Consider the following 25,322-nt stretch of genomic DNA (forward strand, 5'->3'; position numbering starts at 1 on the left):
GGTTTCAGTTGTTAAATACTCGGTTTTAATGGTTAAGTACTAGGTTTTAATGGGTAAATACTCGATTTTAATGGTTAAGTACTAGGTTTTAATGGGTAAATACTCGGTTTTAGTGGTTAAATACTAGGTTTCAGTTGTTAAATACTCGGTTTTAATGGTTAAGTAGTAGGTTTTAATGGGTAAATACTCGATTTTAATGGTTAAGTACTAGGTTTTAATGGGTAAATACTCGGTTTAAATGGTTAAATACCAGGTTTTAATGGGTAAATACTCGGTTTTAGTGGTTAAATACTAGGTTTCAGTTGTTAAATGCTCGGTTTTAATGGTTAAGTACTAGGTTTTAATGGGTAAATACTCGATTTTAATGGTTAAGTATTAGGTTTTAATGGGTAAATACTCGGTTTAAATGGTTAAATACCAGGTTTTAATGGGTAAATACTCGGTTTTAGTGGTTAAATACTCGATTTCAGTTGTTAAATACTCGGTTTTAATGGTTAAGTACTAGGTTTTAATGGGTTAATACTCGATTTTAATGGTTAAGTACTAGGTTTTAATGGGTGAATACTCGGTTTAAATGGTTAAATACCAGGTTTTAATGGGTAAATACTCGGTTTTAGTGGTTAAATACTAGGTTTCAGTTGTTAAATACTCGGTTTTAATGGTTAAGTACTAGGTTTTAATGGGTAAATACTCGATTTTAATGGTTAAGTACTAGGTTTTAATGGGTAAATACTCGGTTTAAAAGGTTAAATACCAGGTTTTAATGGGTAAACATGTCCATGTCAGAAAAGCAACACATTTAGCTGAATTGCACCAATTTTGTGGTCAAGTGGTCAAGCAGAAGCTTGTGGATGGCTACCAAAAGTGTCTTATTGCAGGTAAACTTGCCAAGGGACATGTAAGCAAATATGAACATTGCTGTATGTATACTTTTGATTAGTCACATTTTCAGTAGAGCCATAATAAATTCATAAAAGAAGCAAACTTCATGAATGTTTTTAGTGAGCAACAAGTATGTGCTCCAATCACTACATCACAAACAAATAAGAGTTGTAGAAATGATTGTAAAGCCATGACTTTATGTTCTTTACACTTTTGAGCAGGACTGTACTTCTCTTTTAATGCTCAGAAGTGCTCTCTGCATCAATGCAAGTTAGTGAGGAGGTGGCGCCCTCTTGTGGCTTAAGTTAAACATTGCAGCTAGGAAAGGCCTGCAGTGTTTCAAGTTGAGTTTGACACACTTTCAAAACAAAAGATGTGTGATGCAAAAAAATATAATAATCATATTAGTATCGACTAGATACTTGGTATCAGTACAGTGGATGTCAGGTGTGGATCCACCAACACTTTTTCTGCAGGCCAGCTGCTTTTTAATTGACCAAGTGGAGGAGATCATTCATATGTCATTTATATTTCATTATTTATATTTCATTATTTATATTTCATTATTTATGAAAGAGAGGTGAACAAGTTAAATGTGTTTCATGATAATACATTCATGTTTCATATTCCTTTCTTTCTTTCAATATAAGTTGGTATGATTGTGATGACTTGCACCCTCCACCATCCACTGACACACCCTCCACCGACACACCCTCCACCATCCACTGACACACCCTCCACCATCCACTGACACACCCTCCACCATCCACTGACACACCCTCCACCGACACACCCTCCACCATCCACTGACACACCCTCCCCCATCCACTGACACACCCTCCACCATCGACTGACACACCCTCCACCATCCACTGACACACCCTCCGCCATCCACTGACACACCCTCCACCATCCACTGACACACCCTCCGCCATCCACTGACACACCATCCATGACACACCCTCCACCATCGACTGACACACCCTCCACCATCGACTGACACACCCTCCGCCATCCACTGACACACCCTCCGCCATCCACTGACACACCCTCCGCCATCCACTGACACACCCTCCGCCATCCACTGACACACCCTCCACCATCGACTGACACACCCTCCGCCATCCACTGACACACCCTCCGCCATCCACTGACACACCATCCACTGACACACCCTCCACCATCGACTGACACACCCTCCGCCATCCACTGACACACCATCCACTGACACACCCTCCACCATCGACTGACACACCCTCCGCCATCCACTGACACACCCTCCGCCATCCACTGACACACCCTCCGCCATCGACTGACACACCCTCCGCCATCCACTGACACACCCTCCGCCATGGACTGACACACCCTCCGCCATGGACTGACACACCCTCCGCCATGGACTGACACACCCTCCGCCATGGACTGACACACCCTCCGCCATGGACTGACACACCCTCCGCCATCGACTGACACACCTTCCGCCATCCACTGACACACCCTCCGCCATCGACTGACACACCCTCCGCCATCGACTGACACACCCTCCGCCATCGACTGACACACCCTCCGCCATCGACTGACACACCCTCCGCCATCCACTGACACACCCTCCGCCATCCACTGACACACCCTCCGCCATCGACTGCCACACCCTCCGCCATCCACTGACACACCCTCCGCCATCCACTGACACACCCTCCGCCATCCACTGACACACCCTCCGCCATCCACTGACACACCCTCCGCCATCCACTGACACACCCTCCGCCATCCGCTGACACACCCTCCGCCATCCGCTGACACACCCTGCGCCATCCGCTGACACACCCTCCGCCATCCGCTGACACACCCTCCGCCATCCGCTGACACACCCTCCACCATGGACTGACACACCCTCCACCATGGACTGACACACCCTCCACCATCGACTGACACACCCTCCGCCATCGACTGACACACCCTCCGCCATCGACTGACAACCTCCGCAATCGACTGACAACCTCCGCAATCGACTGACACACCCTCCGCCATCGACTGACACATATTTGCATAGAGAACAGCTCTCAAACGCACAAATTACCCGGATGTCTCTGCACATGGCTGCATTCATCTTTCCCTCTATCCTGACTCGTCTCCAAGTGCTTAAGGTTGAGTGTAACTACGAAATGTATAAAACCTAGACGACGATGTGGAGAGTAATTTATAATGACAACATTAAAATACAGTAGCGTAGTAGACCTAAGTATTCATTACGTACCACCATAATGACAACATTAATATATAGTAGCGTAGTAGACCTAAGTATTCATCAAGTACCACCATAATGACAACATTAATATATAGTAGCGTAGTAGACCTAATGTATCGGCCTTTCCAAGCTTTCCAGGTTCTAAACCAGAGGCTGTGGGCTGAGCCAGGACAGGTGGTGCACTTTCATACGCACTTCAAACTACAACTTCAGTCCAAAAATAGCTTTATTTGCAAAATAAAGGCTAACAAAAACAACTTTAAAGCTATAAACAAAAGCTAAGCTCAAGTGTTGCGTAAGAAGTGGTCAGAAAATGTTGTCGCCGCCAGTCTCTCCACCCGACATTTGTCCAATCAGAGTCACCTGTGCACCTACATGCTTTCCTCACAGGTACTGTAAAGGACGGAACGTAAATGACTTTCTAATTCAAATTTCTAGATAGAAACATTTTTGATCACGCACGCAGCAGCTCACCTGAAAGCGGACAGGTGAGCTGCTGAAAGACACACCTGCAGAGACGAGCCACACCAATAAGGCACGCTTCCTTCACCGCCCCCGGACCTTAATGCTTCCACTTCCACGCCATCAGCAGTGCGCCGGCGCCCACGCCCAGAGCCGTCAGGATGTACTTGCTGTTGGCGCTCAGCCTGCTGGTGGAGGGGTACGCAGGCTCCTCGGCGGCGGGGGCGCCGTCCTTGGAGGCGTCGCCGTTGCCGACGCTCTGGCCGCCAAGGTCAAGGAGCAAAGGCTGCGCCTCCTCTTCCTCCGGGGGGTTTTCCTCGGGTTCGGCGCTTGTCTCTCCTTGTGCAAAGTCGCTGATTTTCAGACGGTCTGTGTTGCCCGAGTAGGTGGTGGGCGGCTGGGCGCCATCTTTGGAGGCTTCGCCGTTGCCGACGCTCTGGCCGCCGAGGTCGAGGACCAACGGCTGCTGGGTCACATGCATCACGTGCACCCGCGCCTCCTCTTCCTCCGGGGGTTTTTCCTCGGGTTCGGCGCTCGTCTGTCCTTGTGCAAAGTTGCTGATTTCCAGACGGTCTGTGTTGCCCGAGTAGGTGGTCGGCGGCTGGGCGCCATCCTTGGAGGCTTCGCCGTTGCAGACGCTCTGGCCGTCGAGGTCGAGGAGCGACGGCTGCTGGGTCACATGCACCCGCGCCTCCTCTTCCTCCGGGGGGTTTTCCTCGTGTTCGGCGCTCGTCTCTCCTTGCGCAAAGTCGCTGATTTCCAGATGGTCTGTGTTGCCCGAGTAGGTGGTCGGCGGCTGGGCGCCATCCTTGGAGGTGTCGCCATTGCCGACGCTCTGGCCGCCGAGGTCGAGGAGTGACGGCTGCTGGGTCACGTGCACCCGCACCTCCACTTCCTCCGGGGGGTTTTCCTCGGGTACGGCGCCCGTCTCTCCTTGTGCAAAGTCGCTGATTTCCAGACGGTCCGTGTTGCCCGAGTAGGTGGTCGGCGGCTGGGCGCCATCCTTGGAGGCTTTGCCGTTGCCGACGCTCTGGCCGCCGAGGTCGAGGAGCAACGGCTGCTGGGTCACGTGCACCCACACCTCCTCTACCTCCGGGGGGTTTTCCTCGGGTACGGCGCTCGTCTCTCCTTGTGCAAAGTCGCTGATTTCCAGACGGTCCGTGTTGCCCGAGTAGGTGGTCGGCGGCTGGGCGCCATCCTTGGAGGCTTCGCCGTTGCCAACGCTCTGGCCGCCGAGGTCGAGGAGCGACGGCTGTTGGGTCACGTGCACCCGCGCCTCCTCTTCCTCCGGGGGGTTTTCCTCGGGTACGGCGCTCGTCTCTCCTTGTGCAAAGTCGCTGATTTCCAGACGGTCCGTGTTGCCCGAGTAGTTGGTCGCCGGCTGGGCGCCATCCTTGGAGGCTTCGCCGTTGCCGACGCTCTGGCCGCCGAGGTCGAGGAGCGACGGCTGCTGGGTCACGTGCACCCGCACCTCCTCTTCCTCTGGGGGGTTTTCCTCAGGTTCGGCGCTCGTCTCTCCTTGTGCAAAGTCGCTGATTTCCAGACGGTCCGTGTTGCCCGAGTAGGTGGTCGGCGGCTGGGCGCCATCCTTGGAGGCTTCGCCGTTGCCGACGCTCTGGCCGTCGAGGTCGAGGAGCGACGGCTGCTGGGTGACGTGCATCACGTGCACCCGCACATCCTCTTCCTCCGGGGAGTTTTCCTCGGGTACGGCGCTCGTCTCTCCTTGTGCAAAGTCGCTGATTTCCAGACGGTCCGTGTTGACCGAGTAGGTGGTCGGCGGTTGGGCGCTGAGAAGTGGGCTAGGCAGGCTCGGTCCCACGGTCATGTCGTCGGCGGGGAGGGCGGAGCCTTCGGATGTACTTTCGGTCGGCGTGGAATCAGGTACTGAACACACCTTGGGCATCAGAACACAGCCTTTAAAACACACTCATCGAGGGCGGTTCATCCACAAAAAATATACCCCACACACACACATATACCCCACCCCCTATCCTTGACGCGAATCCTTTAGGGGTGATGGACGGCTGGGCAGTACCTGAAGAGCTGCAGCCCGCCACTGTAGCCCCGCACTCCCTCCCCTCTGTTGCAAGTCTCGAGATGTATGTTGTAATATGTATATGTGCTTTGCTATGGAGGGGTTTTTTCCCCACTTAGGAGCCCAGTCTAGATTGTATTTTTTTACTCATCCTCCCCCAGCGTTGACCTTTTTCCCATCTTTTACGGGGCCCTGTTCTGTAACCCTGTACACGGTTTGTTTGTCTCATCTTCAACGGGTTTGTGCTGAAAACTAAGTTTTGTTGTACTTGTGCAACGACAATAAAGACCTACCTACCAATACTGTTCTTTTTAGAACAAAAGTACTGTTCCGTAGTACTCCTAACTGTTTTGAGGGACAGATTTCCAAAACAAAACCAAGGACCAGGAGGCCGGACTTCACTATTATTTGATATAGTCCAGAGAATCAACGACGTAGTGATGTGCCATACCACTGATTGTCTTTCCGATCCGATACCAAGTTATACTTTGTGCAAATACCTAATGTGTCTGCTCAAATTTAAAAAGTTGTTTTCAAATAATCACATCTAAAATAATAACAGTAAAAATGTAAGAAAAATATCACATTTTAAACAAATAATAATAATAATAATATACTTAGTCATCTATAACAATGTTTTGTCTTTAAATAAATATATCTGTTTTTAGCTTTTATTTTAATTTTTTTTAGAATAGAATGGACTTTATTGTCATTATATTTGCATATAACGAGATTAAGGACTCCAAATTAATGTGCGGTGGTGGGAACAAATATGGGGTAAAAATAAATTAAATTACACAACAGGTAATAAAGAAAAAACTAACAATTAGAACACTTCTAAATGTGTAACTGAACATTAATATTTCCATACAGGCTCTAGCGCCGCCCTAGTGGCTCCCTGGAGCTTTTTAAAAAATGTATTAAAATGGAAAAAGATGGGGAAAAATATAATTTTTGTTTTAACCTCTTAAGCTGTTTGTTTACATGCTTTTTTTTTATTTATCTTTGCTATTTGGGCTTATTGGACCCTAATTAGAATAAAAACTAAGAATCATCTTTTGATATGTACTTAGTCCATAAGTACACAAATGTGTACTTCATGTTTAGTGACATGCTAATTCTTTCTTTTACACCTTTTTTTTCCAAATTCCATTGTACGTTATACTCTTCTGACACCACCAGATGGCAGTATAAGTGTCCACATAAGTGGCCATAAGACCCCAATTCAGTAGTGTACACAATTTTGGAAATAATAGCTAAAAGGTGCTGTCCACACATGTGGCCACTAAGCCTTAAGAGGTTTTTAATATAGTTTCTGTAGGAGGACAAACCTACTTGTTAGAAATTCCCACTGTTTATACTAAACATGCTTCACTGATGAGAGTATTTGGCGAGCAATGTTTTGTCCTACTAATATCAGCGGTCCTTGAACTCACCGTAGTTTGTTTACATGTACAACTTTCCCTGACGCCGCCACGGAAAAAACGTGTTTTTTCACCACTCCTTAGTCTCATTTTGTCCACCAAACAATCGTCGCCCGAGCTTCCTCGCCCGTCTGGCGCTCGCCGTGGTCACCTGGCTCTGGATCGTTCTACTTTGTGTGCTGTTTTTCTTTGTTTCCTGCTTCACGGGACTTTTAAATGTAGTTTCACTTGCGTTCCGCCTGCCATCTCTGCATCCTTGGCGTCACGCTCACTAAACCCTGACAGAAATGACCAGCCAGTGAGTGACCCCGCAGGAGACAGAAATGATCAGCCAGAAGTTGGTAGAGTGGCCGTGCCAGCAATCGGAGGGTTGCTGGTTACTGGGGTTCAATCCCCACCTTCTACCATCCTAGTCACGTCCGTTGTGTCCTTGGGCAAGACACTTCACCCCTTGCTCCTGATGGCTGCTGGTTAGCGCCTTGCATGGCAGCTCCCGCCATCAGAGTGTGAATGGGTGAATGTGGAAATACTGTCAAAGTGCTTTAAGTACCTTGAAGGTAGAAAAGCGCTATACAAGTATGACCCATTTATCATTTATCATTATCAGTGAGTGACCCCGCAAAGACAGAAATGATCGAGCCAGCGAGTGACCCCGCAAAGACAGAAATGATCAGCCAGTGAGTGACCCCGTAGGAGACAGAAATGATCAGCCAGTGAGTGACCCCGCAAAGACAGAAATGATCAGCCAGTGAGTGACCCCGCAGGGGACAGAAATGATCAGCCAGTGAGTGACCCCGCAAAGACAGAAATGATCAAGCCAGCGAGTGACCCCCGCAGGAGATTTCTATGGTCCAGCGGCTTGACAACATTTCGGCACTGATGGCCATTTTGAAGCGTTTTTCAGCCTCTCGTCAAGCTCCCACCCACCCATCCCTGTCGTCTCTTGGCCTTTCTGGGGACATCTAGGTTCCGTCCCGTGAGGGGGGGGCTATGACTAGCTGTGCAGCTGGGGGGGGCACAGCTACTTCTTGCTCCGGTGAGGTCGTCCACAACGCTACCATGCCTCCCTGCTGGGATGACCTCATCAGCGTCGTCGCCTGCTGCTGCGGCGTTCATTCTGCGCTTGCCGTGCTCCCCTTTCGCCAGCTGCGGCGGTGTTCCACTCGCCGCCGACACCTGGCTCTGGATCATTGTACCTTGTGGACTGTTGCTTGGTGTCCTGTTTTTGTTTGTTTCCTGCTTCACGGGAATTTTAAATGTACTTTTACTTGCGTTCCGCCTGCTATCTCTGCATCCTTGGCGTCACGCTGCGAGCAACGCTCACTAAACCCTGACAGAAATGATCAGCCAGTGAGTGACCCCGCGGGAGACAGAAATGATCAGCCAGTGAGTGACCCCGCGGGAGACAGAAATGACCAGCCAGTGAGTGACCCCGCAGGAGACAGAAATGATCAGCCAGTGAGTGACCCCGCAGGAGACAGAAATGATCAGCCAGTGAGTGACCCCGCAGGAGACAGAAATGATCGGCCAGAAGTTGGTAGAGTGGCCGTGCCAGCAATCGGAGGGTTGCTGGTTACTGGGGTTCAATCCCCACCTTCTACCATCCTAGTCACGTCCGTTGTGTCTTTGGGCAAGACACTTCACCCCTTGCTCCTGATGGCTGCTGGTTAGCGCCTTGCATGGCAGCTCCCGCCATCAGTGTGTGAATGTGTGTGTGAATGGGTGAATGTGGTGATACTGTCAAAGCGCTTTAAGTACCTTGAAGGTAGAAAAGCGCTATACGAGTATGACCCATTTATCATTATCAGTGAGTGACCCCGCAGGAGACAGAAATGATCAGCCAGTGAGTGACCCCGCAAAGACAGAAATGATCAGCCAGTGAGTGACCCCGCAGGAGACAGAAATGATCAGCCAGTGAGTGACCCCGCAGGAGACAGAAATGATCAGCCAGTGAGTGACCCCGTAGGAATGATCAGCCAGTGAGTGACCCCGTAGGAGACAGAAATGATCAGCCAGTGAGTGACCCCGTAGGAATGATCAGCCAGTGAGTGACCCCGCAGGAGACAGAAATGATCAGCCAATGAGTGACCCCGCAGAAGACAGAAATGATCAGCCAGTGAGTGACCCCGTAGGAATGATCAGCCAGTGAGTGACCCCGTAGGAGACAGAAATGATCAGCCAGTGAGTGACCCCGCAGGAGACAGAAATGATCAGCCAGTGAGTGACCCCGTAGGAGACAGAAATGATCAGCCAGTGAGTGACCCCGCAGGAGACAGAAATGATCAGCCAGTGAGTGACCCCGCAGGAGACAGAAATGATCAGCCAGTGAGTGACCCCGTAGGAATGATCAGCCAGTGAGTGACCCCGTAGGAGACAGAAATGATCAGCCAGTGAGTGACCCCGCAGGAGACAGAAATGATCAGCCAGTGAGTGACCCCGCAGAAGACAGAAATGATCAGCCAGTGAGTGACCCCGTAGGAATGATCAGCCAGTGAGTGACCCCGTAGGAGACAGAAATGATCAGCCAGTGAGTGACCCCGCAGGAGACAGAAATGATCAGCCAGTGAGTGACCCCGTAGGAGACAGAAATGATCAGCCAGTGAGTGACCCCGCAGGAGACAGAAATGATCAGCCAGTGAGTGACCCCGCAGGAGACAGAAATGATCAGCCAGTGAGTGACCCCGTAGGAATGATCAGCCAGTGAGTGACCCCGTAGGAGACAGAAATGATCAGCCAGTGAGTGACCCCGCAGGAGACAGAAATGATCAGCCAGTGAGTGACCCCGTAGGAATGATCAGCCAGTGAGTGACCCCGCAGGAGACAGAAATGATCAGCCAGTGAGTGACCCCGCAGGAGACAGAAATGATCAGCCAGTGAGTGACCCCGCAGGAGACAGAAATGATCAGCCAGTGAGTGACCCCGTAGGAATGATCAGCCAGTGAGTGACCCCGCAGGAGACAGAAATTATCAGCCAGTGAGTGACCCCGCAGGAGACAGAAATGATCAGCCAGTGAGTGACCCCGCAAAGACAGAAATGATCGAGCCAGCGAGTGACCCCGCAGGAGATTTCTATGGTCCAGCGGCTTGACAACATTTCGGCACTGATGGCCATTTTGAAGCGTTTTTCAGCCTCTCGTCAAGCTCCCACCCACCCATCCCTGTCGTCTCTTGGCCTTTCTGGGGACATCTAGGTTCCGTCCCGTGAAGGGGGCGGGGGGTGACCTTCAGTTACCGGAGGTGGTGTGGCATTGGGGGCGGGTTGTGGAGGGGATGGCGGCGCGGAGGCCTGGCTGTGACCTGCACTGGTCTCAGAGCCGCCGACACCTGGCTCTGGATCATTGTAACTTGTGGACTGTTGCTTGGTGTCCTGTTTTTGTTTGTTTCCTGCGTCACGCTGCGAGCAACGCTCACTAAACCCTGACCATTACAATGCATGATGGGAAAAATGCAGAACACTCTCTCCACACTTAACCATGTTTTTCGCATTTTAGATTGATTAAAAAAACCTTTCAGGTCATCACGGAAGTAAACGAGGTAGGAGTCGAATGGCCAAATGTGTTAAGCTCGATGTGGCCCCCCCCAGTCAAAAAGTGAAGACCCTCCTGGTCTGGGGTTAAAGTAGCAAGAATGAATCATTGAAGCATCTACCTGATCCTTGTTGTCCGAACAACAAACAGAATGAGGGCTTTTCTCACCTGGGAATGTTCTTCTGGCTCCAGGGTGACGACCTCTTCCGCCGGAGGGTCTGTTTTCTGCTCAGGGGTCACGTCTGAGACCACGTCGCTCTGTTCAGTTGGCACTTGCAAAACATTCAGGAAGTCGGATGTAGAGGTCTCCTCCGGCCCGGGGCGAGCCGGATCCGGCGTCTCCGGCTCTGCGCTCTCTTGAAGACACGCTCGGTCGGGCTCGGGGGCCGACTCGGGGGCCGACTCGGGCGCGGGCGCAGCAGCCGTCGTAGAAGCTTCTGGCTGTGCTTCAGTTACCGGAGGTGGTGTGGCATTGAGGACGGGTTGTGGAGGGGCTGGCGGCGCGGAGTCCTGGCTGTGACCTGCACTGGTCTCGGGCACGGGGAGGTGAAGATCATCTGGATCTTGATGGACATTGGAAGGAGAGCTGGGGTTGGAGTCTAAGGCAATGCAAACAATGTGTTACTACAGTGTAGAGAGCACATCATATATTGGAACTGTACGCCAAACAATCACTTGGTTAAATATTCAAAACACAGTGTTACTGTTCAAACTGTGCGTAATGTTAGTGGCCAAAAATAATAAATATATTTTGTTTTTAATGAATACCTAAGCCTACTGTATTATAATGTTAGTCATTATAGTGTTTTCTGAGGTTTGAGAACCGGGGCTATAATGTGTGTAACAAGGCTTACTGTGGGCGCCCCTCAGACTGTGGTATGCCGCCCGGACCTCAGCCGCGATGCTGGTATGCTCGCACATCTCCAGTGCTTTGATAAAGTGCTCAGGCCAGCTCTCCCTCCTCTTCAGGCAGTCCAGAAGAAGAACCATGGCGTCATGATTGCTACACATCTGCCTCCTGGCCTCGATGGTCTCCTGCAAGCACACACACCACATCCATACCACATCAACCTCTTTTTTTATTTGACTACAGGCAGGCCAAGTCTAGTACCCGCACTCTTTTACTACGAAGCCACGCCGTTGTAACACGTGGCTTGCCATCGTCTTGCTGAAATAAGCAGGGGCGTCCATGGTATTGTTGCTTGTTGCTCCAAAACCTGTATGTACCTTTCAGCATTAATGGCGCCTTCACAGATGTGTAAGTTACCCATGCCTTGGGCACTAATACACCCCCATACCATCACACATGGTGTTTTTTTCTCAACTTTGCACCTAGATGGTTATTTTCCTCTTTGGTCCGGAGAACACGACGTCCACAGTTTCCAAAAACAATTTGAAATGTGGAGTCGGGAAGACGGCAGCGCTTCTGGGTGTTGTTGATAAATGGCTTTGGCTTTGCATAGGGATGCCGTCAAGCTGAAGAAGGAGTCTTATCGGGTTCTTTTGGCTCATAGGACTCCTGAGGCAGCGGACAGGTACCGACAGGCCAAGCGGTGTGCGGCTTCAGCGGTTGCAGAGGCAAAAACTCGGATATGGGAGGAGTTCGGGGAAGCCATGGAAAACGACTTCCGGACGGCTTCGAAGCGATTCTGGACCACCATCCGCCGCCTCAGGAAGGGGAAGCAGTGCACTATCAACACCGTGTATGGTGAGGATGGTGTTCTGCTGACCTCGACTGCGGAAGTTGTGAATCGGTGGAAGGAATACTTCGAAGACCTCCTCAATCCCACCAACACGTCTTCCTATGAGGAAGCAGTGCCTGGGGAGTCTGTGGTGGGCTCTTCTATTTCTGGGGCTGAGGTTGCTGAGGTAGTTAAAAAGCTCCTCGGTGGCAAGGCCCCGGGGGTAGATGAGACCCGCCCGGAGTTCCTTAAGGCTCTGGATGCTGTGGGGCTGTCTTGGTTGACAAGACTCTGCAGCATCGCGTGGACATCGGGGGCGGTACCACTGGATTGGCAGACCGGGGTGGTGGTTCCTCTCTTTAAGAAGGGGAACCGGAGGGTGTGTTCTAACTATCGTGGGATCACACTCCTCAGCCTTCTTGGTAAGGTCTATTCAGGTGTACTGGAGAGGAGGCTACGCCGGATAGTCGAACCTCGGATTCAGGAGGAACAGTGTGGTTTTCGTCCTGGTCGTGGAACTGTGGACCAGCTCTATATTCTCGGCAGGGTCCTTGAGGGTGCATGGGAGTTTGCCCAACCAGTCTACATGTGCTTTGTGGACTTGGAGAAGGCATTCGACCGTGTCCCTCGGGAAGTCCTGTGGGGAGTGCTCAGAGAGTATGGGGTATCGGACTGTCTGATTTTGGCGGTCCGCTCCCTGTATGATCAGTGCCAGAGCTTGGTCCGCATTGCCGGCAGTAAGTCGGACACGTTTCCAGTGAGGGTTGGACTCCGCCAAGGCTGCCCTTTGTCACCAATTCTGTTCATAACTTTTATGGACAGAATTTCTAAGCGCAGTCAAGGCGTTGAGGGGATCCGGTTTGGTGGCTGCAGGATTAGGTCTCTGCTTTTTGCAGATGATGTGGTCCTGATGGCTTCATCTGGCCAGGATCTTCAGCTCTCGCTGGATCGGTTCTCAGCCGAGTGTGAAGCGACTGGGATGAGAATCAGCACCTCCAAGTCCGAGTCCATGGTTCTCGCCCGGAAAAGGGTGGAATGCCATCTCCGGGTTGGGGAGGAGACCCTGCCCCAAGTGGAGGAGTTCAAGTACCTCGGAGTCTTGTTCACGAGTGAGGGAAGAGTGGATCGTGAGATGGACAGGCGGATCGGTGCGGCGTCTTCAGTAATGCGGACGCTGTATCGATCCGTTGTGGTGAAGAAGGAGCTGAGCCGGAAGGCAAAGCTCTCAATTTACCGGTCGATCTACGTTCCCATCCTCACCTATGGTCATGAGCTTTGGGTTATGACCGAAAGGACAAGATCACGGGTACAAGCGGCCGAAATGAGTTTCCTCCGCCGGGGGGCGGGGCTCTCCCTTAGAGATAGAGTGAGAAGCTCTGTCATCCGGGGGGAGCTCAAAGTAAAGCCGCTGCTCCTCCACATCGAGAGGAGCCAGATGAGGTGGTTCGGGCATCTGGTCAGGATGCCACCCGATCGCCTCCCTAGGGAGGTGTTTAGGGCACGGAGAAGACCCAGGACACGTTGGGAAGACTATGTCTCCCGGCTGGCCTGGGAACGCCTCGGGATCCCCCGGGAGGAGCTGGACGAAGTGGCTGGGGAGAGGGAAGTCTGGGCTTCCCTGCTTAGGCTGCTGCCCCCGCGACCCGACCTCGGATAAGCGGAGGAAGATGGATGGATGGATGGGCTTTGCATAGTAGAGTTTTAACTTGCACATACAGATGTAGCGACCAACTGTAGTTACTGACAGTGGTTTTCTGAAGTGTTCCTGAGCCCATGTGGTGATATCCTTTACACACGTTTTTTTGATGCAGTACCGCCTGAGGGATCCAAGGTCACGGTCATTCAATGTTGGTTTCAGGCCTTGCCGCCTATGTGCAGTGATTTATCCACATTCTCTGAACCTTTTGATGATATTACGGAGCGTAGATGTTGAAATCCCTAAATTCCTTGCAATAGCTAGTTCAGAAATGTTATTCCAATCCGATACCGATCCGATTCTTTACGCAAATGTGTCTGATAAAATGTTAAAAGTTGTATATTTGGATTCCTATAATATGTATATGAGACTGATCTCAAATTTAACCTCGATTGAAAGGTAGATAATTGATGAGCCTTTTGTCTGCTTTGTAGTATTGCTGCATTGGGGACACTGAGAAGTGCAGTTGTCTGTGGCTTCATGTCAATATTTGCCTCTACTTATTTGACTGATGCATGTTTTGTTATTTTATTGTATCTTATTTTATGTATAATGTTTGTGGGTAACTTGAACAAAGAACATTTGACATGTGTTTCATTGTATTTCTGGACTGTATATGTCGAAAAGCTGATCAACAAACATAAAAAAAAATAAAATAAAAAGTTGTGCATTAAAAATAGTTATTTATTATTATTATTCATTATATAATATTACAGAATTTAAAAATATTATACTTATTATCCAATATAATCTATTATTATATATTTATTTATTTCAAATTATTTAATATTATATTTATTATCTGATATAATTTATTAGTATTTAATATATTTTCTATCTAATATAATTTATTATTATATATTTATTTATTTCAAATTATTCAATATTATATTTATCTGATAATTCATTATTATATATTTATTTATTTCAAACTATTTAATATTATATTTATTATCTAATATAATTTATTATTATATATTTATTTGTTGGGGACACTGAGAAGTGCAGTTGTCTGTGGCTTCATGATGCATGTTTTTTTGTTTTTTTTATTGTATCTTATTTTATATATAATGTTTGTGGATAACTTGTTAAGGGGAGAAAAAATAATATTTGACATGTGTTTAATTGTATTTCTGGACTTTATATGTCGAAAAGCCGATCAACAAACATAAAAAAATAAATAAAATAAAAAGTTATGCATTAAAAATAGTTATTTATTATTATTATTCATTATGTAATATTACCGAATTTTAAAATGTTATATTATGAATTTATTTAATATCATATTTATTATCTAATATTATATATTTATTTTAAATTTGTTATTATTTAATATAATTTATTATTATATATTTATTTAATAAATATATTAAATAAATATATAATAAGAAATTATATTAGATAGTAAATATATTATCTAACATAATTTATTATTATATATTTATTTATTTCAAATTATTTAATATTATATTTATTACCTGATATAATGTATTATTATATATTTATGTCAAATTATTTAATATTATTTTTATTATCTAATATAATGAATTATTATATATTTATTTGTTGGGGACACTGAGAAGTGCAGTTGTCTGTGGCTTCATAATGCATGTTTTTTTTTTTTATTGTATCTTATTTTATGTATAATGTTTGTGGGTAACTTGAACAAAGAACATTTGGCATGTGTTTCATTGTATTTCTGGACTGTATATGTCGAAAAGCTGATCAACAAAATAAACTATAAAATAACAAATAAAAAAAGAAAAGAAAAAGTTGTGCATTAAAAATGGTTATTTACTATTATTATTCATTATATAATATCACCGAATTTAAAAATATGATATGTATTTATTTAATATTATATTTATTATCTAATATAATCTATTATAATATATTTATTTATTTAAAATTATTTAATATTATATATTATCTAATACAATTTATTAGTATTTAATATGATATTTTCTATCTAATATAATTTATTATTGTATATGTATTTATTTCAAATTATTCAATATTATATTTATTATCTGATAATTCATTATTATATATTTATTTCAAACTATTTAATATTATATTATCTAATATAATTTATTATTACATATTTATTTGTTGGGGACACTGAGAAGTGCAGTTGTCTGTGGCTTCATGATGCGTGTTTTTTTTATTTTTTTTTATTGTATCTTATTTTATATATAATGTTTGTGGGTAACTTGTTATGGGGAGAAAAAATAATATTTGACTTGTGTTTAATTGTATTTATGGACTTTAAATGTCAAAAAGCCGATCAACAAACATAAAAAATAAAATAAAATAAAAAGTTATGCATTAAAAATAGTTATTTATTATTATTATTCATTATGTAATATTACCGAATTTTAAAATATTATATTATGAATTTATTTAATATCATATTTATTATCTAATATTATATATTTATTTCAAATTTGTTATTATATTTAGTATCTAATTTATTATTATATATTTAGTAAATATATTAAATAAATATATAATAAGAAATTATATTAGATAGTAAATATATTATCTAACATAATTTATTATTGTATATTTATTTATTTCAAATTATTTAATATTATATTTATTACCTGATATAATGTATTATTATATATGTATGTCAAATTATTTAATATTATTTTTATTATCTAATATAATGAATTATTATATATTTATTTGTTGGGGACACTGAGAAGTGCAGTTGTCTGTGGCTTCATAATGCATGTTTTTTTATTTTTATTGTATCTTATTTTATGTATAATGTTTGTGGATAACTTGTTAAGGGGAGAAAAAATAATATTTGACATGTGTTTAATTGTATTTCTGGACTTTATATGTCGAAAAGCCGATCAACAAACATAAAAAAGAAAAAGAAAAAAGTTATGCATTAAAAATAGTTATTTATTATTATTATTCATTATGTAATATTACCGAATTTTTAAATATATTATGAATTTATTTAATATCATATTTATTATCTAATATTATATATTTATTTCAAATTTGTTATTATATTTATTATCTAATATAATTTATTATTATATATTTATTTATTTCAAATTATTTAATATTATATTTATTACCTGATATAATGTATTATTATATATGTATGTCAAATTATTTAATATTATTTTTATTATCTAATATAATGAATTATTATATATTTATTTGTTGGGGACACTGAGAAGTGCAGTTGTCTGTGGCTTCATAATGCATGTTTTTTTTGTTTTTTTGTATCTTATTTTATATATAATGTTTGTGGGTAACTTGAACAAAGAACATTTGACATGTGTTTCATTGTATTTCTGGACTGTATATGTCGAAAAGCTGATCAACAAACATAAAAAAAGAAAAGAAAAAGTTGTGCATTAAAAATGTTTATTTACTATTATTCATTATATAATATTACAGAATTTAAAAAATATTATATTATGTATTAATTTAATATTATACTTATTATCTAATATAATCTATTATATATTTATTTATTTCAAATTATTTAATATTATATTTATTATCTGATATAATTTATTAGTATTTAATATATTTTCTATCTAATATAATTTATTATTATATATTTATTTCAAATTATTCAATATTATATGTATCTGATAATTCATTATTATATATTTATTTATTTCAAACTATTTAATACTATATTTATTATCTAATATAATTTATTATTATATATTTATTTGTTGGGGACACTGAGAAGTGCAGTTGTCTGTGGCTTCATGATGCGTGTTTTTTTTATTTTTTTTATTGTATCTTATTTTATATATAATGTTTGTGGATAACTTGTTAAGGGGAGAAAAAATAATATTTGACATGTGTTTAATTGTATTTCTGGACTTTATATGTCGAAAAGCCGATCAACAAACATAAAAAAATAAATAAAATAAAAAGTTATGCATTAAAAATAGTTATTTATTATTATTATTCATTATGTAATATTACCGAATTTTAAAATATTATATTATGAATTTATTTAATATCATGTTTATCATCTAATATTATATATTTATTTCAAATTTGTTATTATATTTATTATCTAATATAATTTATTATTATATATTTATTTAGTAAATATATTAAATAAATATATAATAAGAAATTATATTAGATAGTAAATATATTATCTAACATAATTTATTATTATATATTTATTTATTTCAAATTATTTAATATTATATTTATTACCTGATATAATGTATTATTATATATTTATGTCAAATTATTTAATATTATTTTTATTATCTAATATAATGAATTATTATATATTTATTTGTTGGGGACAATGAGAAGTGCAGTTGTCTGTGGCTTCATGATGCATGTTTTTTTTATTTTTTTTTATTGTATCTTATTTTATATATAATGTTTGTGGGTAACTTGTTAAGGGGAGAAAAAATAATATTTGACATGTGTTTAATTGTATTTCTGGACTTTATATGTCGAAAAGCCGATCAACAAACATAAAAAAATAAATAAAATAAAAAGTTATGCATTAAAAATAGTTATTTATTATTATTATTCATTACGTAATATTACCGAATTTTAAAATATTATATTATGAATTTATTTAATATCATATTTTGTATCTAATATTATATATTTATTTCAAATTTGTTATTATATTTATTATCTAATATAATTTATTATTATATATTTATTTAGTAAATATATTAAATAAATATATAATAAGAAATTATATTAGATAGTAAACATATTATCTAATATAATTTATTATTATATATTTATTTATTTCAAATTATTTAATATTATATTTATTACCTGATATAATGTATTATTATATATTTATGTCAAATTATTTAATATCATTTTTATTATCTAATATAATGAATTATTATATATTTATTTGTTGGGGACACTGAGAAGTGCAGTTGTCTGTGGCTTCATAATGCATGTTTTTTTTTTTATTGTATCTTATTTTATGTATAATGTTTGTGGGTAACTTGAACAAAGAACATTTGACATGTGTTTCATTGTATTTCTGGACTGTATATGTCGAAAAGCTGATGAACAAACATAAAAAAAGAAAAGAAAAAGTTGTGCATTAAAAATGGTTATTTATTATTATTATTCATTATATAATATTACAGAATTTAAAAATATTATATTATGTATTAATTTAATATTATACTTATTATTTAATATAATCTATTATTATATATTTATTTATTTCAAATTATTTAATATTATATTTATTATCTGATATAATTTATTAGTATTTAATATATTTTCTATCTAATATAATTTATTATTATATATTTATTTATTTCAAATTATTCAATAGTATGTTTATTATCTGATAATTTATTATTGTATATTTATTTATTTCAAATTATTTAATATTATATTTATTATCTAATATCATTTATTATTACATATTTATTTGTTGGGGACACTGAGAAGTGCAGTTGTCTGTGGCTTCATGATGCATGTTTTTTTTTTTTTTTATTGTATCTTATTTTATATATAATGTTTGTAGATAACTTGTTAAGGGGAGAAAAAATAATATTTGACATGTGTTTAATTGTATTTCTGGACTTTATATGTCGAAAAGCCGATCAACAAACATAAAAAAATAAATAAAATAAAAAGTTATGCATTAAAAATAGTTAATTTATTATTATTATTCATTATGTAATATTACCGAATTTTAAAATGTTATATTATGAATTTATTTAATATCATATTTACTATCTAATATTATATATTTATTTTAAATTTGTTATTATATTTATTATTTAATATAATTTATTATTATATATTTATTTAATAAATATATTAAATAAATATATAATAAGAAATTATATTAGATAGTAAATATATTATCTAACATAATTTATTATTATATATTTATTTATTTCAAATTATTTAATATTATATTTATTACCTGATATAATGTATTATTATATATTTATGTCAAATTATTTAATATTATTTTTATTATCTAATATAATGAATTATTATATATTTATTTGTTGGGGACACTGAGAAGTGCAGTTGCATTATATAATATTACCGAATTTAAAAATATTATATTATGTATTTATTTAATATTATACTTATTATCTAATATAATCTATTATTATATATTTATTTATTTCAAATTATTTAATATTATATTTATTATCTGATATAATTTATTAGTATTTAATATATTTTCTATCTAATATAATTTATTATTATATATTTATTTATTTCAAATTATTCAATAGTACGTTTATTATCTGATAATTTATTATTGTATATTTATTTATTTCAAATTATTTAATATTATATTTATTATCTAATATCATTTATTATATATTTATTTGTTGGGGACACTGAGAAGTGCAGTTGTCTGTGGCTTCATGATGCGTGTTTTTTAGCCCCTCCCTGCTCCGTCTCTGGTAACATAACATGGCAAATTGTGATCCAGTCCCGTGTCTAACGATGTTCATTTGCTCCAAAATAGTTCATTATTGATCCACCTCTTTCCCATAAATGAATTCCAGTCCAAAACCTAAGTGTCAGATGGAAGAACTCACCCTGTCGTGAGCGGTCAGACACGGCAAATGGACCACCATCTCTCTCACTTTGACCGTGCTCACAATGGTCGGCATGTTGGTCCTCAGGTAGCCGTTATACAGCTTGTCACTGGCAAAAGACATCTGACAAAAAAAATAATTAAAAATTCAGTGCGTTTTGTTTTCTTAAATGTTGGCTTATTTTTTTTTTTTTTATATATAATATTTATGTATTCATTTGATAGGGAAATCATAATAATTGTACTGAGAAACAGACACTTTTTCCCTCCACCCTCAAAAAAACCAACAAATAAATTAATTAAAAATTTATTAATTATTTTTTATAAATCTCCTTTTTTTTAAATAAAAAAAAAAAAACATGAAAATGGCCCCCGCACACTTGACTTTTAAGTGATGGAAAACGTTTAGACACCCTTGATGTAAAATATTAGAAGCTCTCTCTCAAAAAACTAACATTTACTTAAAATTTAATAATAAATAATAATAGTAATAAAAATCAGTCGGTTTTTTATTTTATGTCAATATTGGCTTTATTTTTTTGTATAATATTTATGTATTCATTTGACAGGGAAATCATAATACAAGTACTGAGAAACAAACACTTTTGCCCCGCCACCCAAAAAAAAAAAAATACATTAATTAATGAATTCAATAATAATTAATTGTAATTTTTATTTAAAAATCTTTTTTTTTTTTAAGTAAAAAAAAAAACAAAAACATAAAAAAGGCCTCTGCACACTTGACTTTTAAGTGTTGGAAAACGTTTAGACACCTTTGATCTAAAATATTAGAAGCTCTCTCTCAAAAAACTACTTAAGTATACTTAAAATATAATAATAATACAAATCAGTGGGTTTTTTATTTCATGTCAATATTGGCTTTATTTTTTTATATATTATTTCTTTATTCATTTGACAGGGAAACACAAGTACTGAGAAACAAACACTTTTGCCCCCCCCCCAAAAAAATACAAATAAATACATTAATTAATTAATTAATTAATTAAATAAAAATTATTATTATTATTATTATTTTTAAATGTCCTTTTTTTTTTTAAGTAAAAAAAACAACATCAAAATGGCCCCCGCACACTTGACTTTTAAGTGATGGAAAACGTTTAGACACCCTTGATATAAAATATTAGAAGCTCTCTCTCAAAAAACTAAAATACACTTAAAATATAATAATAATAATAATAATAATAAAAATCTGTATTTTTTTTATTTTATGTCAATATTGGCTTTATTGTTTTATATAATATTTATGTATTCATTTGACAGGGAAATCATAACACAAGTAATGAGAAAAACACTTTTGACCCCCACCCTCCAAAAAAAATTTTTTTATTAATTAATTAATTAAATTAAATAAAAACTAATTTTTTTTTAATCAAATATCCTTTTTTTTAAGTAAAAAAAAAACAACATCAAAATGGCCCCCGCACACTTGACTTTTAAGTGATGGAAAACGTTTAGACACCCTTGATATAAAATATTAGAAGCTCTCTCTCAAAAAACTAAAATATACTTAAAATATAATAATAATAATAATAATCTGTATTTTTTTTATTTTTATGTCAATATTGGCTTTATTGTTTTATATAATATTTATGTATTCATTTGACAGGGAAATCATAACACAAGTAATGAGAAAAACACTTTTGACCCCCACCTTCCAAAAAAAATATTAATTAATTAATTAATTAAATAAAAACTTTTTTTTTTTAATCAAATATCCTTTTTTTTTAAGTAAAAAAAACAACAACATCAAAATGGCCCCCGCACACTTGACTTTCAAGTGATGGAAAACGTTTAGACACCCTTGATGTAAAATATTCGAAGCTCTCTCTCAAAAAACTAAAACATACTTAAAATATAATAATAATAATAATAATCTGTATTTTTTTAAATTTTATGTCAATATTGGCTTTATTCCATCCATTTTCTACCGCTTATTCCCTTTTGGGGTCGCGGGGGGCGCTGGAGCCTATCTCAGCTACAATCGGGCGGAAGGCGGGGTACACCCTGGACAAGTCGCCACCTCATCGCAGAATATTGGCTTTATTGTTTTATATAATATTTAGGTATTCATTTGACAGGGAAATCATAACACAAGTAATGAGAAAAACACTTTTGACCCCCACCCTCCAAAAACAAATTAATTAATTAAATAAAAACTAATTTTTTTTTAATCAAATCTCCTTTTTTTTTAAGTAAAAAAAACAACATCAAAATGGCCCCCGCAAAGTGATGGAAAACGTTTAGACACCCTTGATATAAAATATTAGAAGCTCTCTCTCAAAAAACTAAAATATACTTAAAATATAATAATAATAATACAAATCTGTATTTTTTTAAATTTTATGTCAATATTGGCTTTATTGTTTTATATAATATTCATGTATTCATTCGACAGGGAAATCATAACACAAGTAATGAGAAAAACACTTTTGACCCCCACCCTCCAAAAAAAAAATTAATTAATTAAATAAAAACTAATTTTTTTTTAATCAAATATCCTTTTTTTTAAGTAAAAAAACAACATCAAAATGGCCCCCACACACTTGACTTTTAAGTGATGGAAAACGTTTAGACACCCTTGATATAAAATATTAGAAGCTCTCTCTCAAAAAACTAAAATATACTTAAAATATAAACAAAAATGTAGTTACTTAATTAGAAAAAATAAAATAAAACGAACTTATGAATTACTTAGAAAAATGACATCAACCATGATAAACACGGTTGAATATGTAACTGAACTTGAATATTTGATGATGATTATTATTATTATTATTATATTCTTACAGCGGGACAAAACAATAGTAAAAATGTAAGAAATAGAGGAAAAAATCGGTATGGAATGTTTTAACTAATATTTTATAATATTATACTTACTCATCTATAATACAAAGCTGACACAATATATGTTTTAAGCATTTTTTTATTTTATTTTTTAATTAAAAAAAATAAAAAAATCAATATGACCTCCGCATACTTTGACTTTTCAGTATTCGGCCCTTGGTGGTTTTTTACTTTACTTTTGGACACCAAAAGGTATCGCTATTTTGTACAGTACAATTGACCACTAAATGGTAACACCACAGTAAGTGTTTCAACTTGTTTGTAGTTGTGTGTTAAAGTAGGTCTCAAACACACATTGTGGGTTTTCCCCTCTCTCCACCTTGTGAAAGTGAAAGTAAAGAAAAAGGAAGCAGTTGGAATTTTTTCAATCCGGAGCTGGTGCGAATTGCAGATTAACAGGACGGACGCACCACTGTCCTCCTAGTTTGGACACAATCTTTGAAATTACTTTCTTAGCGAGAAATAGGATAATAATCGTAGACAAATACGATTAAATGCCTCTTAAAGCGGTTTAATGCTTAAGCTAATGCATGTTTAGCTAACATTAGCAAACATTAATGACTCATATGCTTATTAAGACACGGTGAAAGTTTGGTAAAAAAAAAAACAATGCCGTGAATAAAACGTCATTCTTGAAGTCAACAGTACCGAAATAAAGTTTAATCCGGGCTCACCTTTAGCGTGTCTTCGTGCGTCCACTCGAGATATTCCGAAGGGGCTTGACCTCGCTCCTTTCACGCAACATCTGCCCGGACACGCCCACTTCCGCCCGGACCCGCCTCTGCCGCCTCCTTATTGGACGGCAGCCCGCCGCCCGGACCACATCCCGCCCAATTACAGTGGAGTAAAGGGGCGTGGCTTGTAGCGCCTTAATCCAATGTCACTGTGACAGAGAGAGAGAGAGAGAGAGAGAGAGAGAGAGAGAGAGGGTTAGAGCGACAGGATTAGATTTGATCTCGATTTCTGCTTTACATCTGTCTCTAATCCCACGAACCTAATCCGTGCACACGGACAGGATGAAGGCGCATTAAAAAAAAGACTAAATTAGGTTTTAAATGACAAAAAAAAACACTTTTATTGACTACTTGTGCTCCTTTTTAAGACCATAATAAAACCACACTACACTACAGGGCTGCAGCTATCGATTATTTTAGTAACACATCAATTCATTTAGTAACACATTGATTAATTAACTCATCGGATATAGTGGATGGTGGAGGGTGTGTCAGTGGATGGTGGAGGGTGTGTCAGTCGATGGTGGAGGGTGTGTCAGTGGATGGTGGAGGGTGTGTCAGTCGATGGTGGAGGGTGTGTCAGTGGATGGTGGAGGGTGTGTCAGTGGATGGTGGAGGGTGTGTCAGTGGATGGCGGAGGGTGTGTCAGTGGATGGCGGAGGGTGTGTCAGTCGATGGCGGAGGGTGTGTCAGTCTATGGTGGAGGTTGTGTCAGTCGATGGCGGAGGGTGTGTCAGTCGATGGCGGAGGGTGTGTCAGTCGATGGTGTAGGGTGTGTCAGTCGATGGTGGAGGGTGTGTCAGTCGATGGTGTAGGGTGTGTCAGTGGATGGTGGAGGGTGTGTCAAGTAAGTCGATGGCGGAGGGTGTGTCAGTCGATGGCGGAGGGTGTGTCAGTCGATGGCGGAGGGTGTGTCAGTCGATGGTATAGGGTGTGTCAGTCGATGGCGGAGGGTGTGTCAGTCGATGGTGAAGGGTGTGTCAGTCGATGGCGGAGGGTGTGTCAGTCGATGGCGGAGGGTGTGTCAGTCGATGGTGGAGGGTGTGTCAGTCGATGGCGGAGGGTGTGTCAGTGGATGGCGGAGGGTGTGCCAGTCGATGGTGTAGGGTGTGTCAGTCGATGGTGGAGGGTGTGTTAGTTGATGGCGGAGGGTGTGTCAGTCGATGGTGTAGGGTGTGTCAGTGGATGGCGGAGGGTGT

At 39.5% G+C, this 25,322-nt stretch overlaps 1 protein-coding gene across 1 annotated transcript; it reads right to left on the reverse strand.

Moving 5' to 3' along the window:
• Window positions 1-3,864: 3,864 nt before the first annotated feature.
• On the reverse strand, window positions 3,865-24,114 carry LOC133623539 (uncharacterized). The gene is made up of 6 exons (XM_061986755.1): window positions 24,064-24,114; window positions 20,526-20,648; window positions 11,433-11,613; window positions 10,747-11,177; window positions 3,959-5,486; window positions 3,865-3,893 (listed from the first exon to the last, which is right to left on the reverse strand). The coding sequence occupies exons 2-6, from the start codon at window positions 20,646-20,648 to the stop codon at window positions 3,865-3,867; spliced, it is 2,292 nt and encodes a 763-aa protein (XP_061842739.1). The 5' UTR covers window positions 24,064-24,114.
• Window positions 24,115-25,322: the final 1,208 nt, after the last annotated feature.

This window comes from Nerophis lumbriciformis, linkage group LG26 (genome assembly GCF_033978685.3).
Source record: "Nerophis lumbriciformis linkage group LG26, RoL_Nlum_v2.1, whole genome shotgun sequence".
Classification (NCBI taxonomy): domain Eukaryota; kingdom Metazoa; phylum Chordata; class Actinopteri; order Syngnathiformes; family Syngnathidae; genus Nerophis; species Nerophis lumbriciformis.